The sequence below is a fragment of the Drosophila navojoa genome, chromosome 4, assembly GCF_054131105.1.
Source record: "Drosophila navojoa isolate 15081-1374.11 chromosome 4, UAZ_NAV_1.0, whole genome shotgun sequence".
Lineage (NCBI taxonomy): Eukaryota > Metazoa > Arthropoda > Insecta > Diptera > Drosophilidae > Drosophila > Drosophila navojoa.
Genome location: NC_142892.1, coordinates 8,959,968 through 8,975,391, shown reverse-complemented (window position 1 = coordinate 8,975,391; position 15,424 = coordinate 8,959,968). Strand labels below are relative to the sequence as shown.

Sequence of the window (15,424 nt, the reverse complement as noted above, 5' to 3'; positions counted from 1 at the left end):
TAACAGTGTGTACACATGTTCAATTATTAAGAACTATTTTCCCAGTGTGTACCCGTATTTGTAGGTAAATATGAGTTTTGTGCATCTTTCAAAATCGAACGGACGACGCGATTAATAAAGCGGCGGATTGTAATATTTTTACATATTGCATACAAAAACCATCCTAATATATATAAACTGATACCAAATTTGCAAATTTTGATAGTGTGCTATCAGTGCAGTGTACATTGTCGCACACGAACCATAAATTTAGATAAATACGTAAACTACAGTTATTTCTAATAGCAAAAGAGCTTGGCGTCATTCTTGAAATATGGATTTGACATCGGGTGCGAACGGCTCGCGCCAGCAGCCTCAGCGGAAATCAAACCAAAATATTCAAGTCTATGTGCGCGTCAGGTGAGTTTCAATTTAGCATATTCAATACTTATTGATGGCTAATGCTAAAAATGGTGATATTGTTGCAGACCGTTGAATTCGCGGGAACGATGCATTCGCTCCGCCGAGGTAGTGGATGTAATGCCGCCGCGTGAAATAATCACTCGGCACACGCTTGACTCCAAGTTGACCAAGAAATTTACGTTTGATCGGACTTTTGGTCCGGAATCGCGACAATGCGATGTCTACAGCACGGTCGTGGCACCTCTCATCGAGGAGGTGCTTGCTGGGTACAACTGCACGGTATTTGCCTATGGCCAAACGGGAACTGGAAAAACACATACCATGGTGGGCAATGAGTGCGCCGAACTGAGGTCCACCTGGGAAGATGTAAGTGAGATCTATAAGTCAAGTTGCGTTTGCGCGGTACAGTTGCGTTTCGTTAGAAACCTTTATTGACCTGCGAAAACAAGTTTTACCACTTTGTTTTTGACCTCGCAAATGTTGCCTTTTGATTCTGAGAATTCGCAACCTTTTTCTAATTTGTACACGCCTCTCTTATAGGACTCTGAAATTGGCATTATACCGCGCGCGCTCAGCCATTTGTTTGATGAGCTGCGTATGACGGAGCTGGAGTTTACGATGCGCATCTCCTATTTGGAGTTATATAATGAAGAACTGTGCGATTTGCTCTCAACTGATGATAATACTAAGATTCGTATATTCGATGATAGTACGAAAAAAGGTTCGGTAATTATACAGGGTCTCGAAGAGATACCTGTCCATAGCAAAGACGATGTGTACAAGCTGCTGGAGAAAGGCAAAGAGCGCCGTAAAACGGCTACCACACTGATGAATGCTCAATCCTCTCGTTCGCATACCGTTTTCTCAATTGTGGTTCACATACGTGAGAATGGTATCGACGGAGAAGAGATGCTGAAAATTGGCAAGCTCAATCTGGTAGACTTGGCAGGCAGTGAAAATGTGTCCAAGGCGGGCAACGAGAAAGGCATTCGAGTACGAGAAACAGTGAACATCAATCAGAGTCTGCTGACGCTCGGGCGTGTTATAACTGCCTTGGTTGATCGTGCCCCTCATGTGCCTTATCGTGAGTCCAAATTGACTCGCCTGTTGCAGGAGTCGTTGGGTGGGCGTACCAAGACCTCAATTATAGCTACTATCTCGCCTGGCCACAAGGACATTGAAGAGACGCTCAGCACACTTGAGTACGCACATCGAGCCAAGAACATCCAGAACAAACCTGAGGTTAATCAAAAGCTGACCAAGAAGACAGTACTTAAAGAGTACACCGAAGAGATCGATAAACTGAAACGAGATTTAATGGCTGCACGCGACAAGAATGGCATCTACCTGGCCGAGGACACCTACAATGAGATGATGCTTAAGATGGATTCGCAGACACGTGAACTAAATGAAAAAATGCTGCTCCTTAAAGCGCTGAAGGATGAGTTGCAAAACAAAGAGAAAATCTTTAATGAGGTCAGCATGAGTCTCGTGAAGAAGACCCAGAAGCTCACTCGCACTGAGCAGAACTTAACAGAGACCAAAGGCTCACTGCTGCTCACCAAGAAGGTGCTTAGCAAAACAAAGCGCCGTTACAAGGAAAAGAAACAGCTGGTCGAGTCGCATATGAAGACCGAACAGGAGCTGACAACGCAAGCCAATCAAATCCTAGAAGTGGCCGACATGGCTTCCAATGATACGCATCAGCTATTAGGCACTATTGAGCGGCGTCGCAGTGTGGATGAAAAGATCCGCAGCACGTGCGCGCAGTTCACGGAACGCATGCGTGACAATCTAGAGGTTCTCGATGGCAGTCTTAATCAGTACCAAGAACAACAGGCTGGCTCCACGCAGCAGTTGACGGAAGAGCTGGGTAGGCGATGCACTTTATTACTTATCTTACTTTTATGCTTATCTACTCTAATTTCTCATGCACAGCAAACTGCACCAACGTACATAAGCGACTGGTGGCTAACGCCACTACAAGCATCGACAATTTGCGTGCAACTTGCTTGGAAGCCTTGGCAGCACATGGGCAGCTGCAGGCACAGTTTGCAGAAGCTGTTGCTAGCAGTGGCGATGCCCACTGCCAAGCGGTAGTAGCACAGCTGTTGGAGCAAATGCAGCAGCGGAAGACGCAGATAAGCGAGGATATAATGGCCAATTTGCAGGAGCTGGAGGCGAACAATGAGCGCCACAAGGCAGCGCTGGATAGCATGCGCGATGGCTTCTCGCCAATTATTGAGCGAAACGCAAAGGCATTGCAGCAGCACGTGGAGCTGGTTCAACAGCAATTGCAGCAGTTGACAGCGCTGAGTGCGCCGGATGCAGAGGAACTGCAGCAGTTGCAGGCCGAACTGGCCTACGAAGAGGAGCTGGCAAAGCAGGAAGCTGAGTTGATTCAGCAGCTGGAGCAATTGCAGCAGAAGCGTGCCAAGAACACGGTCAGCATGGGCTCACGCGTCGGCCAACTGAAACGCAATCATGTGGCGGTCAACGAGCAGGCACAGCAGACTGGCAACAGCATGCAGGCGTATGCCATGGAGGGTTCTGTGGCTGCACAGGCGGCACGCGACGAACTATGTAGCCAGCTGCAGGCTGCAGTGCTGTGCGTAGATCACGGCGTTGCCAAGTGCTCCACGCTGCAGATTCAGCTAGAGAACTTGAACAAGGAGAGCGCCAAGCATGCTGAGCACAGTATTCAAACGGTTCGCATGCATGAACAGCAAATGCGACAGATGTGCTCGGCCAGCGAGGAGCGAGCCGAACAGCTGCGTCACGAGCAGCAGAAACAGCTTGCAGCAGCCACCGAAAGTATTCATAAGATTATCTCGGATGATGTTAAATTGGGCCATGGGCATGATGCGCTCACTGCCGATCTCATTAATAAACTCTCGAATCAGACAAAGCAGCATGCGATATTGCAGCGGCAACAGTTGGAGACTTGCCACAAAGACCTCTCGAACTTCCATCAGAGCGAACTGAAAACTTATACGCCAACTGGCACGACCCCATCAAAGCGTGACTTTATTTATCCACGCACCTTGGCAGCCACATCGCCGCATCAGGACATTGTGCGTCGCTATAGGCAGGAGCAGGACTGGTCGGATTTGGACACCACTGCCACTATCGATGAGGTAAGCCGTGAACTTATTTGTCGTGCATTTCACTTGCATAGTTAAAATTCAATTGGCATTCCAGATCAGCGAGGGTGAGCCAGAACAGGAATCATTGCATTCTGTGCAAGAATTGTCCGAAACAGAGACCATTATGAATTCCACGCCCATTGACCCCGTCGACGGAGGAAACCTGAAGGCTCGAATTACCAGAAGCGGATCCAATTCGCTAAAGCAACCACTTGTCAACAAACGTAGCAACTCACTGTCCAGTTCCCTGACGCCCAATAAGAATTCGTCACGCAATTCGCCGCGAAACTCGCCTCTTTGTTCGCCAGCCTTCAATCGGGTGAGCTATAAATACGAGCTGTTAAATAGTAGTGCAATCATAATTCCAATCGTATTCACTTTCTTCTCTCTCCGCACAGCACAACAACAAAGAGAATCTGGCCCAGTAAGAGGTGCAGCCAGCCAATGCAGCCTTCTCTATTTGCCTGTTCCTTTTTATTTTAAATTTTACTTTTGCTTTTTATTAACTCATGAAATTCTTATTAAATTTATTATGCACATATATTTTTACCTTAAATAAGCACGCCCTTACTACACTGAATTAAAATGAATCTGGTATATGAATTGAAATTCTTGTATAATTTTTGGAATAATTAAAATCGAACTTCGGAGTATTTTATTTTCATTTAAGAGGCCTATTCATCCTCCTGCTCATCGTCATCATCCTTGAGTATGCCCAGGCGCCGTGCCACTTCCTTAACATTGGCTATGAACTCCTCCTGCACCAGATTGAAGCTCATGGCCAGCAAAGCGATGCCAAAGAGCAGATACAGCGAGCAGTAGGCAATGGACTGCTGGGACTCGTCCTTCACGCCCTTGTCGGGCACAAAGTCACCAAAGCCTGTAGGAAAAGTATGTCAATGGAATATTGATTAGTGATCAGCGAGCACTCACCTATTGTGGTCAACGTGATGAAGCAAAAGTAGGCAGAGTCCAGGAAGGACCAGGTCTCCCAGGCGTTAAAGAGCGCAGCGCCGCCTAGTATATAGCTGACAACTAGAAAGACGCATAGCCAGATGGGCACTGGCCGATCTTTGGGCACCATGTCGTCGCCATAGTCATCGCCGTACATTGAGTCCTCGTCGTCGTAGTCGTAGCTGGGGCGCCGCCTGATCTGGCGCTGCACGGGAAAGCCCATGGGCGACATGATGCGTGGGGAGGGCGGCAACCGGCGCTCGCGACGACGTTCGCGGCGCGGTTCTCTTTCTCGATTGCGGGAGCCATGACGCACTGGATAATCCTCGTACAGGCCATTGTCTTCGCACATGGACAGCTCATCAAAGCTCTCCTCCACATAGTCTGCGTAGCGCGGCGAACGAGCGCGCCGCTGTCGTTGCGGCGGGTCCGGATCGTAGTCTGGCGGCTCAAGATGATTGCCATATCGAGAGGATTGACGGCCCAGACTGCCAGCACGTCGTCCATTGGGTCGTAGCTGTTGTTGCTGATGATGGTGGTGGTGGTGGTGGTGCGAAGGTGTTGGCTGCGGCGAACGCTCGCGCTCCAGTTCCCTTTGGCGTTGGCGCTGACGATGCGCCGACCTGGGCATCGATTGGCTGCGCGGAGCATTGCGAGATTGCTGCCTGCTACTGACCAAGTCGTCGTCCTCCAGCGCATAACGATTGTGTATGATGGGCGTCTTGCGAACCACATCCTCGTCCACGTCTTCGTAGTGTGAGGAGGCGTGGCTGTGCCGCGGATCCACACTCTTCGCCCGCCCACGACCTGGAACCGAATGCAGGCGGTCCAGCTCTCGCGAGGCGCGCGTCTCCTGCTGCTGGGGTGAGCGAACCGAGCGCACACTCGCTGCTCGCTTGGCCGGTGGCTGCATGTCGCTGAAGTCATCGATGGAGCCATGTATGTGGTTTCTTGAGTGGCCCAGGTAACGCTCGCGCTCCACTGTGTGCCGATCCCGCATTCTGTCCCTCTGTCGCTGCCGGCTGCTGTAACGATTGGCTCGATTCAGCGTCTGTGGCTCGTACTCATCCCCGTAGATGGTGTGACGCTTGCGAGGCTCATGCTGCAGCGGCACGTGGTATAACTGTTGGCGACGTGGTCGTCCTCCACTGCCCCGATAGCCGCCCCCGCCGCCAAAGTCGCGATCTCGATCATCGTAGTTCCTGCCAATCGTACGTAGCTCTGGGTCTGAGTAGGCGTGACCCAAAGAGGGACCCAGTCCAGAATCATTGTTGGAGCGCTGCGTCATCTTCATGGAACGCCTGAACGTCGGCGGCGGCTGCGACCGCGACGTAACGCGCTGCGAGCGCATACGAATCGATCTTTGCCTCGAGCGACGGTTCCTGGAACGCCTGGCCGAACGGGTGCACACATAGCAGCAGATGCGCCAATAGAGAAACCTGCATGACGGACAGAAAGAGGTGAACAATTGTCACGCGATCTACAGCAGTGGAAGCTCGTTGAACTCACCGAAACGATGTGGCCATCACATCTCCAATGTTTGACAGACATAGCAGCATCAATGGGATGCCCACGATGGCATAGAAAATCGTTGTCACCTTGCCCCAGTCTGTGCGCGGTGATATGTGGCCATAGCCTGTCCAGAATCGGAGTCGGGGTTGCAGCCAATCATGTTACATGTGAATGAACAAGACCAAAACAAAACACATTTAATGCGACAATCTAATGTGAATTATGCTTGATTTAATCAGGGGTGAGGTATTGATTAAAGTGGAGGGAGGGGCAGGCAGGGGGAGAATATGCTTAACTTCTTTGTGGCCATTTCGTAAACCTTGCCTTCAAAACATATAAACAAAATTTAGTTGTGCCTTGAACTCTAGATATTATTATCTATTCGCTTGCGAATTGGCAAATTGTAAAATTTCTGGGCATGCTAATGGGCACAACGTGCCTAATCGACCTGCCTTTAGGAAGCTAATCTATTACCGTCTCCCCCACGCAAGTACGAAATGGGCTTTTCAAGTTTTGCCGCTTGCTCTGACGGCGCTGCGGAAGTGTTTGCATTCGCATAGACGCCACGGCTGATGGCCAGTGGGTGCGGCGTTGGCTTAGGCCAAACAGACGTCGCGAAGTGTCGGTCATTAAACCCATGGAAGCCAAAGCAAAGTTATTTAATGACAGATCCATATTGGGTATACTGCCTGAAAGAGTTCCCACCATCAATCTCAAATCTAAAACTCATCTTCGGTCAATCGCGCTTGACCTTGCGTTTGTTTTGAATGGGTTTTGTGAAAAATGATTCTAACTTTTGATTTCGTTGGATATTTCCTGCCTCACCCCCTTCCATGCAATCAAATCCGATGCTGAAACTATTTTAGAGGTCATTCACGTGGACGTTCAGTGGGCCAATCAACCTGTGTGCAGCAAAGTGTAGCCGAAAAAAAAAAGAATAACCCAAAAATAAAACGAAGCCATGTGCTGCACGATCTGAATGATAAGGCAATTGCCGCTGCACCAAATCCGGGCTTGATCAATAAATGAACTCTAATTATACTCCACAAATTCTGTCATTAAAATGAGCTGTAAAATTTTGTAAACTCATTTGTGAACTCAATTTAATTTCCAGGAAAATGTTTTGTAATCATCCAAAGGTACCCTTGAGCATGGAGTCTAACGATCGTTCACAAAGCGATTTCAATATTTATGCGATTTCTACGTGATCATTGTGGACATGTCTCAATCGATTGCAGCAGTTCCTGGGCGGACCACTGACCACACAGAACACAGAGTGGAGATCACTGATCGGCGATCACTTATAGGTCTTTTATTTGCGGTTTGGCAGTCTCTTGGGCATGGATGAATCAATGCTAAATACGTGGGCTGCGTGCTCGCCGATCAAAGCCGATCGCTGATCGCTGATCGCTGTTAAATACGGCGTGTCTTGTCTGCCTCTGCTCGCGATCTGGTGCTCTGTCTCCTCTGTCTGCTCTGTCTGGCTTGTTTGCGTTGATTCATTAGCTGTTTGCAGTGCGGCACAGTGGGCCTGATCGCATGCTGATCGCTGGCCAATGGCAATTGCAGTGGCTGGTCCCACTGTGACCGTCCATGTGCCGTCCTCGCCCAGCCACACTCGAGTGACTTTAGTGCGTCGTCGTTATGCTTGTCGTTGCTGTCGCTGGCCCATTGTTATATAAGTAGCGTGTGCCGCTCGCACTGCCGAATTATTCTGTTCGCAGCGTTATACGAGAAATACGGGTCAGTGTGTGAACCAAGCAGAGTCATAATAAAATAATCCGAGCTCCTATTGAATCGCGGTTAACTGCAAAAGCATGCGAAAACATTGCCTCATCGTGCTGCTGGCTGCCCTCATCGGCCAGCTGGCCATTGCGTCTGCAAGATCGTCGGACGATCATTGGGTGTGGCGCACCTACAGCAGAAGGGAGCGCGCCTTCCACGACAAGGACATCGATCGCAGTGGCTCTCTACGAAAGCCCAACCAAAATCAGCTGAGACGCGAGCCGACAACACGGCGCCCGCTGCCCGGCGAGCCGGAGAACGATGAGATCGAGGACTATGTGGATGTGGAGCCCACAGTGACAACGTCGCCCAATGTGGGCACGCGCCAATATAATCCCTATCCCAGTGGCAATCCCTATGGCGGATTTGGCGGCCAGCCAGCGAGTGGAGGCCAGTTTGCGGGCCTTGGCGGCTTTGGAGGTGACAATCCAGGTGTGCTGGTCGGCCCGGGAGGACCTACGGGCATTATAGGCAGACCACCTGTAAATCCCAATGTCTACCAGCCAGGCTTCGGCGGTGCACAGAATGGATTAGGAGCAGGCAACTATCCTGGTGGTTTCGGAAATGCGGGCTATCCAGGACTGGGTGCTGGACTAGGAGGCTATCCAGGACTGGCCGCTGGAGGAGCAGCTTATCCAGGATTGGCCGCTGGAGGGGCGGCTTATCCAGGACTGGCTGCTGGAGGAGCAGCTTATCCAGGACTGGGCGTTGGTGGAGCGGCGTATCCTGGTTTGAACTCAGCCTTTCCAGGCCAGCCCGGTGGACAGCTTGGCGGCGTCGGTGGCGCTGGCAATCAATATCCGTTTGGCTCATATCCAGGCTCCAACTACAACAACAATCAGTTTGGAGCACAAGGTGGACAATATCCCGGACTGGGGCAATATCCATCCAATCAGTACGCCGGACCGCAATACACTGAGGGCTACGGCTTGGCCAACTTCGGCCCGCCAGGTCTGCCACCCACCGGATTTGGTGGCAACTACGCGGGTTTCGGCTATGACGAGAAGTCGCCCGCCGTGGCTGAGGGCAAGAGTGCCAAAAGTGTGTCCATCAAGCCAGCGGCAGTAAATGATAAGTTAAATAAGAAGATCTAGAGCCAGATAGATCACGATCTAGTAGCAATGCTCCATCTCATAGAGTTTAGTGCTTAGGATTAGTTTTAGGTTTAATGCGAATAAAATTCTGTGGAACACTCACCAATCGTGGTTATGACTATGATGGAGTAGAAAAGTGAGCCGGCGAAGGTCCATTGCGATTTGAGCAGATCCTCGTCGCCATCCCAGCCGTCTGTCTTGATGGCCGTCATGATCTGCTTCTCAAAGTTGGCCAGGTGCTTGCTCACATTCGCCATCCAATCGCTCTCCCGCAGCACGACCGCATCGTCGGAGAGCAGCCAAATGCGCTCGGTGAGATTGAAGCGCAGATTCCGTATGTCCCGCTTGACCTGCTCGGGCAGTGCTGTTGGGTAACTAAGTCTCTTGGGGAATTGGAATAGCCAAGGCAGTCTCTCACCTCAATTTCGTGCGGCCGTTCGAGGTGCTGAAACAAATAGGCGCCGCCCACGCAGTACGAGACGACGAGCAGCACGAGCAGCACATGGGAGACGATGCAGCTGAACACCTTCCACGAAACGCAGATGGCAGTCACACAGCGTCCACGCTCCGGCTTCACCGGCTCCAACATGTGCGGCGGCAGGGACTGGGCTCGCCTGCTCGACATGCTGATGCACCCAGAGGGCTATGCGTCTTCCCTTGGCCAATTTCGCGGTTCGCTGCGCACAAATTATGAAATTGTGAATCGGAATTTGAGAAAAGAGCACGCACTGACAAAGTCGGCTAATGAATGCGCTACACTCAATGCGAATATCCTAAATTTGCTGTGGGTATATAAATCAGATATCAGGGCAGGGCGCGGGTGAGGCAACAACTTACAATTACAGGTGGGCCAAGAATGGGAATGGGAATGGGAAATCCCAAATCTCACACATGTTCATTAAAATTTGTCTAAATATTTATATAGTCGACTCGCACCGACGGCCTCGCAAGGTCGGGTAAGTGGTTTGGGAGGGACGCAAACGTGCGGCCGTGTTTTATGGAAACTATTTTGGGCAACAACATCAATCTCATCAGCACTGCCAGCACAGACAGATGGATGGTTGGACAGGCGGACAGACGGACGGAGCCAACCAAGCAGGTCGGGCTGCTAAGAAATTTTTACTTTTCATAGTCTAAATACTAGCCAGACAGAACCATATGCACATCTATGTATACATACATATATATTTATACAGAACTTGATGAAGAAAGAGCCGTAGCTACATATGTGTATAAGATGTCTAAATAATTAGTTTCTTTGATTTCAATTGATTTCCTTAATGGGCAATTATCTGTTGAAATTTAATGAACTTGTTGCCTGTTGAGTGCTGAAGGCATCATTTACATTTATGTATGCCAAATTTTCTTGAACCGTACCGCACTATATATATTTCTCTTTGCACTCCAAGTACTTCCAACAGTCAATTCATTTTCTGTTTTGTGAGCAACGTTGCGTCTCGACACTGCGTAGCGATCCCGACGACTCTCCAAAGATTACTGAACTATTTCTCTGATCAGCAGCGATCGCCGATCGGCGAGTGGTTTATTTTAGTTGCTTGTAGTTTTTCTATTCTGAATATTTTGGAATACTTTTTGTTTACTTTTTGGCGTAGCGCGCAGTTCACTTGTTCTCCCGAGAACAAGAGCTGCGACCAGCAGCTGATCTCAGACAAAAGAAATTGAGTGCAGTTTCTCTTTCAATTTAATGGTAATAGGTAGTAATGTCTGCATAGAATTCTCTTAATATGTCATATCAGTGCTTGTTAAATTTGATAGAATGTTAAGAACTAATTATGGAAAATCGATTATATATGTATATAACTATATATAGATGGCAACTCTCTTTCAGGCAGGATTTAGTGGACGAATGGAGAGCATGTTGAGCAGACCTGATAGCTAGAGCAGAAATGAAAGTCTATCAATGGGCATTCCTCGAGTTAATCTGATTGATTAGATAACAAACAACGACAGAGGCGAAGGGGAGAGAATGGGATAAGAATCAAAGTTAAATCAATTTATTGGCTAATTTAGAGTTCATCAATCGATATCCAACATGCGAAATGAGCCATCCAGGCCGAAGGAACTCTGGCAGTCTATATTGGCGGAGTTATCGTCCCTCAGCTTCTCGTTGGCGCCAAATAGATGCGATTGCTCGAAGTATTCCCCGTAGCTTAGCATTTTGGACTCCATTTGCCCAATGATGTCCTGCATAGTGCCTCTGCTGCCTCCGTACTCCTGGGGCAAATAGTCGCGTTTAACGCACTCAAAAATTGCCTCCGGATCGGAGCTGACAGAAACCTACAAAGAATTTTTGTAAAGTCAATGAATATTTTATCTCATGTATATAACTCACCCGATTCTTAATCTTCGCAGGAAAGAAGGCACGCAGCGAATTGAAGCCGCTTTCAAACGACGCTGGCACATTAATGAAGTGAATCCCCTTCTGCCGCGTAGGCATGGCTTCATCCGCAAAGGCTGAGAACTTGCTGAGCAACTGCGGCTGCAGTGCAAAGAGGTGGGCAGCAGTAACTCCTGCCATATCCATGATCTCGATATAGCCGCTGACATTCGCATTGTCGTCTTCCAGCATCATGATCTCACCAAACATAGAGCCCACCCGAATGATGTCCTGGAACTTGAACTTCTGCGTGTCGTAAGACCCGGCTCGAATAATTGTAACAGCCGGACCGGTGTCGCCCACATCCAAGGGTATCCTTAGAATAACACTTTAAAGAGAAAACTTTATTTGGACGATCTATTTTAGAGACTTTTCTCTGTCTACCCCATCCGAATGATTTCCAGCACCTGAGCATCGTCGGCTAAACGATGCTCGTTGAACACCTCAGGTATTCTAGCCTGCAGCGTGTAATACCGATCAATCTTGTGCTTGGCCTTCTCCAAGCTGAACTTGCTACCACGCAGAAAGCTCAGCAGGAACTGATCCGTGAGGCAGCAGCAGAGATGCGGCTGCTTCAGCAGCCATTCCCGTAGAGCAGCAATATCCGAGGGGACACGATCCGGCACCTCGTTCAATTCATCGATAGCTTTACGTTGAAGTTCCGCTGGCAACGGACGCACTCCGGCGGATTCCTTTATAATGCTCATGGTAATCAGATGCATACTGACAAATCGATCAAACGCAAGTTGGTCACAATGCAATTTTAGCAGGTGAAACTCTATTAGTCTAATACGATAAGAAACAAAGGCAAATATTCGAGCTAATCTGTCTATAGATTAGTGTGCCCCTAGAAACATGTTGTTGTTAAGAATCTTATCTCAGTCTTGCCAGCTGTTGAGCTCCAAAATAAGTAGGATTGTGGATAAAAGTAGGTTAGAGTGTAGGAAAACATTCTGGAGTAGCGATCTACATGTAAAATGGAATAAGACATACTAAATGTAGCAAATATATATACAATTATTATTATTTTAAGTATGTCCACAAAGGTTTCCCTCTAAGAATTTCTTCTAAGTATTTCCTCCAAGAATTTCTTTTTTTACATTAAAGAATTTTGTCTATGTAATTTCTCTGTGAGAACAAAGCCGAGCTATATAATTTCTCCAATAATTTCCTTTCAGTATTTCCTCTAAGTCTTCTCTTCCCCTCACTTCACCTTCACTTTACAGCTTTACACTACTTTGACTCCCAACAGGCATCAACGACTGCAGAAATGCTGCAGCTGCTGCCCTATATATAGGGCAGCTTCCACTCACACTCTAGGTCGCGCTCAAATGTTGTGTCAGGTAGCAGTCGAACTTTAAGTGACCAGTGAGAGCACTCTCTGCAGCTGCAAGCATTCTAGTTTCGTCTCACTCAAACAAATACACCAAGTGAATACTGCTGCATACACATAGGCAACGTAAATGATCTTCTCCGTTCATTGCTCTTCAATGCATACAGAGAGACAGCCAGGGCTAGATCTAGCTTGAAAAAGGTCTAAGCTGGCACTAGATAATTTATCCAAATCGATATTGAATTAATTAACACTTTAATTTAATTTATAATAATATTATACAGGTGCAATTTAACTTCATTATTATCATTCGTGTATTTACTAAAGTTTAGCCCGTTGGAACTGCATAAGGGTTAACAATGCGCAGCTATTTTGAATGCTAACTAACAGGAGCACTAAAATGCGCCAACTGCTGTTAATGATGAACCAGCGCAAAAAGCAGAAAAATTCACAGATTTTTTAATATTGATTAATATATTTGGTTTAAAAATGGTACGAAATTACATTTATAAAAATTAATTAATAAATATAATATTTATCATACGTTTATAAAATATGTAACTCATTTATATTGGGTTTACAGATACATAAATATCGACCATCTCTAGCACTTGGCAATAACAGTGTGCGCTAACAGCAACAGTCAACTGTTAGCTAACAGCACCCCACAGTAAGTTAACAGCGCCTTTCAGAAGACGCACTCATAAATACAAATAGAAATAGATAAAATAATCAAAATTGAAAAGCGCTAATTTAGTAAAGTTAATAGCGCGCGTTTAAAGTACGTTTACAATATCAAAATTAATTTAGGCACATACACTTTTTACACGAAAACACGTGCGATTTAAATGCGCTTTCAAGTCAGCAATTTCGGGACGTAAACTGCATTGCAATTCACTACAGCAGCCGCTTTGCTAAATTAATACTAAATCAACGTAAGTTGCCAAAATACAGAAGTAAAAGTGTGCGTTGGGTCATAAGCTAATGATAGTTGCAGTCAGCAAAGGGCGTCGCAATGCCACATGCTACGGCAAAGGCTACGGCCGTCGCAACGGTAGCAAGCAGTCCGTGTGGGTGGCATATGCCCAGCGGGTGGTTGGGTGGGTCACATGCGACCCCCCATGCGTCAAGGGCAACCACGGCGCGCCGCTGCAAGGTGTCGTAAGTGCCGCGAATTGTCATTCAACAATTCAGCAAGTTTTAAGACCTTAATGCCGTGAATCTTGTTTTCGCAAGCACTATGAGCCGGGCCGTGATTCATCCGCGTCGTAATTCGCCAGATTGACGTAATGTGCATATGCAAATGTGTTAAAACTTTCAATTTGTGTGCTGTCTATTGCAGCCAACCCGTTTCTGAGATCCACCTACCGGAGTAAGAATGCAAAACAATCCCAGTCCACAGTTACCATGCAAGGGCATTTTAAAGACTTCGCGCAGCTTTGACAAGTCGGGCGCCAGGTGAGCGCAAGCAACTCTGACCTTTTAGATTAGCCGGATGGGCTAAACATAATTCGTTTCATTTTTCGTAATGCTCGCAGTTTTCGCAAAAGTGCCAAGTTCGATGAGCTAAATGTGCTGCAAACATTTCATCCAGTCGACAAGGATTATGGACACATGAAAATCGATGAGCCAAAAACACCTTACAACTACACGGAGCCATTTAATGAGAACAAAGACGAGCTGGACACCGAGCTGCTGGTCGAGAAGTATATCAAATATCCATACCCCTGATAGGCGTTACCTGACTCTGTTTATTTATATCTCGTTTCAGACTACGTATTGCTGCCAGCTCACAACAGACTTCCCAAAGCATTGACGATGAAGGGTCTTCCGGCGATGATCAGCCCATTAGCGAAGAGGAGCGACGTAATATGAAATACTATACATATATATATGTATAAACAATGCCCACATATTTCTCTAAAATATTTGTGTCATATTACAGAACGGCGTCGTGAATTCGAGAGGCGTCGCAAAGCGCATTATCGCGAATTCGAGGCAGTTAAATTGGCTCGCAAATTGATTCAGGAGGAGGACGATGATGATGATGACGATAATGATGTAGCGTCTGGCTCCAACGAGGCCTCCAGTTCCACCAGCTATGCGAGCTGCTCAAACCAAAAGCCAAGTCTAAAAGCAACCACATCCGCGTCCACCAATGCCAGCAATATCAGTACCAACACCATGGAGCTGGAGACATCCCACAATTAATAGCAATACGTTAAAAACAATATCAAACAGGGTTCTAACTGGCGTTAATTGTTGATGTTATTGTTGTCCACGTTGGCAGCTCATCCGAAACTTAATTTATTGCAACGTGATGAATGAATTGAATTTACATTTACATTTACCCAGCGGGTCGGGTAACGTTAGTATGTTTCAAATCGCAGCAGGCGCTAAATTGTGCTTTCCATCAATGAAATTATATTGCAAATGAAATAGAAATTTAATGAAATTACGCTGCTGGATATTTTACAACTAAAGTGCACATTATAAACTAATAAACGAGTAAATATATATCTATATAAATTGGTAGAGTTATATATAGCCGAATGTTTCTTTGATCTGATCTACTATTTGTTCTCAATCGATTAACTGAACTCAAATCTTAGTCCAAAACTCCAAGCAGAACGCATTCATATGCATTTAATTTTCAATAAGTGGAAATTTAATTTCTCATCACACACAAATACACACACAAACATATATATATATATATATACACACACACAAAAGTGCCACAAGAGAAAAGTAAATAATGATAAGAATGTAAGCCGAATGAGGAAAAGTGCATTGGAGT

The 15,424-nt window shown here is 46.9% G+C and overlaps 5 protein-coding genes across 8 annotated transcripts; 3 read left to right on the top strand and 2 right to left on the bottom strand.

Annotated features, from left to right (window-relative positions):
- The first annotated feature begins 44 nt into the window (after positions 1 to 44).
- Positions 45 to 4,151, top strand: Klp61F (Kinesin-like protein at 61F). The gene is made up of 6 exons (XM_018102318.3): positions 45 to 399; positions 468 to 768; positions 943 to 2,275; positions 2,341 to 3,539; positions 3,604 to 3,867; positions 3,947 to 4,151. Exons 1-6 carry the CDS (start codon positions 314 to 316, stop codon positions 3,974 to 3,976), a joined length of 3,213 nt encoding a protein of 1,070 aa, XP_017957807.1. The 5' UTR covers positions 45 to 313; the 3' UTR covers positions 3,977 to 4,151.
- Positions 4,148 to 10,418, bottom strand: galene (potassium two pore domain channel subfamily K member galene). Of its 2 annotated transcripts, none has more exons than XM_018102319.3 (6): positions 10,271 to 10,418; positions 9,312 to 9,570; positions 8,997 to 9,243; positions 6,012 to 6,138; positions 4,482 to 5,941; positions 4,148 to 4,428 (listed from the first exon to the last, which is right to left on the bottom strand). In XM_018102319.3, the coding sequence occupies exons 2-6, from the start codon at positions 9,516 to 9,518 to the stop codon at positions 4,223 to 4,225; spliced, it is 2,247 nt and encodes a 748-aa protein (XP_017957808.1). In that variant the 5' UTR covers positions 9,519 to 9,570; positions 10,271 to 10,418; the 3' UTR covers positions 4,148 to 4,222. The 2 variants fall into 2 exon arrangements, with proteins under 2 accessions (XP_017957808.1, XP_089116410.1); XM_089260284.1 differs by having other exon boundaries at positions 10,239 to 10,403.
- On the top strand, positions 6,341 to 8,995 carry LOC108652212 (uncharacterized). The gene has a single exon (XM_018102321.3). The coding sequence runs from the start codon at positions 7,832 to 7,834 to the stop codon at positions 8,891 to 8,893; it is 1,062 nt and encodes a 353-aa protein (XP_017957810.1). The 5' UTR covers positions 6,341 to 7,831; the 3' UTR covers positions 8,894 to 8,995.
- Positions 10,419 to 10,920: 502 nt separating the features above from the next.
- Positions 10,921 to 12,234, bottom strand: LOC108650468 (alpha-tocopherol transfer protein). The gene is made up of 3 exons (XM_018099610.3): positions 11,676 to 12,234; positions 11,247 to 11,619; positions 10,921 to 11,191 (listed from the first exon to the last, which is right to left on the bottom strand). The coding sequence occupies exons 1-3, from the start codon at positions 12,011 to 12,013 to the stop codon at positions 10,931 to 10,933; spliced, it is 972 nt and encodes a 323-aa protein (XP_017955099.1). The 5' UTR covers positions 12,014 to 12,234; the 3' UTR covers positions 10,921 to 10,930.
- Positions 12,235 to 13,275: 1,041 nt separating this feature from the next.
- Positions 13,276 to 15,165, top strand: I-2 (protein phosphatase inhibitor-2). 3 transcript variants are annotated; one of them, XM_089259401.1, is made up of 5 exons: positions 13,276 to 13,294; positions 13,967 to 14,082; positions 14,163 to 14,330; positions 14,396 to 14,490; positions 14,570 to 15,165. In XM_089259401.1, the coding sequence occupies exons 2-5, from the start codon at positions 14,003 to 14,005 to the stop codon at positions 14,833 to 14,835; spliced, it is 609 nt and encodes a 202-aa protein (XP_089115527.1). In that variant the 5' UTR covers positions 13,276 to 13,294; positions 13,967 to 14,002; the 3' UTR covers positions 14,836 to 15,165. The 3 variants fall into 3 exon arrangements, with proteins under 3 accessions (XP_089115527.1, XP_017958160.1, XP_089115528.1); XM_018102671.3 differs by lacking the exon at positions 13,276 to 13,294 and adding an exon at positions 13,301 to 13,559; XM_089259402.1 differs by lacking the exon at positions 13,276 to 13,294 and adding an exon at positions 13,645 to 13,785.
- The last annotated feature ends 259 nt before the right edge of the window (positions 15,166 to 15,424 follow it).

Excerpts from the sequence above, each read along its gene's own strand:
- Klp61F (XM_018102318.3), top strand. The coding sequence starts at position 314 with ATGGATTTGACATCGGGTGCGAACGGCTCGCGCCAGCAGCCTCAGCGG. Across the intron at positions 2,276-2,340 it reads GCAGTTGACGGAAGAGCTGG|CAAACTGCACCAACGTACAT; the intron begins GTAGGCGATGCA and ends TCTCATGCACAG. Across the intron at positions 3,540-3,603 it reads CCACTGCCACTATCGATGAG|ATCAGCGAGGGTGAGCCAGA; the intron begins GTAAGCCGTGAA and ends TTGGCATTCCAG.
- LOC108652212 (XM_018102321.3), top strand. The coding sequence starts at position 7,832 with ATGCGAAAACATTGCCTCATCGTGCTGCTGGCTGCCCTCATCGGCCAG.
- galene (XM_018102319.3), bottom strand. The coding sequence starts at position 9,518 with ATGTCGAGCAGGCGAGCCCAGTCCCTGCCGCCGCACATGTTGGAGCCG. Across the intron at positions 9,244-9,311 it reads AACGGCCGCACGAAATTGAG|GTCAAGCGGGACATACGGAA; the intron begins GTGAGAGACTGC and ends CTGCCCGAGCAG. Across the intron at positions 5,942-6,011 it reads GTGATGGCCACATCGTTTCG|GTTTCTCTATTGGCGCATCT; the intron begins GTGAGTTCAACG and ends TCCGTCATGCAG.
- LOC108650468 (XM_018099610.3), bottom strand. The coding sequence starts at position 12,013 with ATGCATCTGATTACCATGAGCATTATAAAGGAATCCGCCGGAGTGCGT. Across the intron at positions 11,620-11,675 it reads CTGGAAATCATTCGGATGGG|TGTTATTCTAAGGATACCCT; the intron begins GTAGACAGAGAA and ends TTCTCTTTAAAG. Across the intron at positions 11,192-11,246 it reads CTGCGAAGATTAAGAATCGG|GTTTCTGTCAGCTCCGATCC; the intron begins GTGAGTTATATA and ends AATTCTTTGTAG.
- I-2 (XM_089259401.1), top strand. The coding sequence starts at position 14,003 with ATGCAAAACAATCCCAGTCCACAGTTACCATGCAAGGGCATTTTAAAG. Across the intron at positions 14,083-14,162 it reads TTTGACAAGTCGGGCGCCAG|TTTTCGCAAAAGTGCCAAGT; the intron begins GTGAGCGCAAGC and ends TAATGCTCGCAG. Across the intron at positions 14,331-14,395 it reads ACCGAGCTGCTGGTCGAGAA|ACTACGTATTGCTGCCAGCT; the intron begins GTATATCAAATA and ends ATCTCGTTTCAG.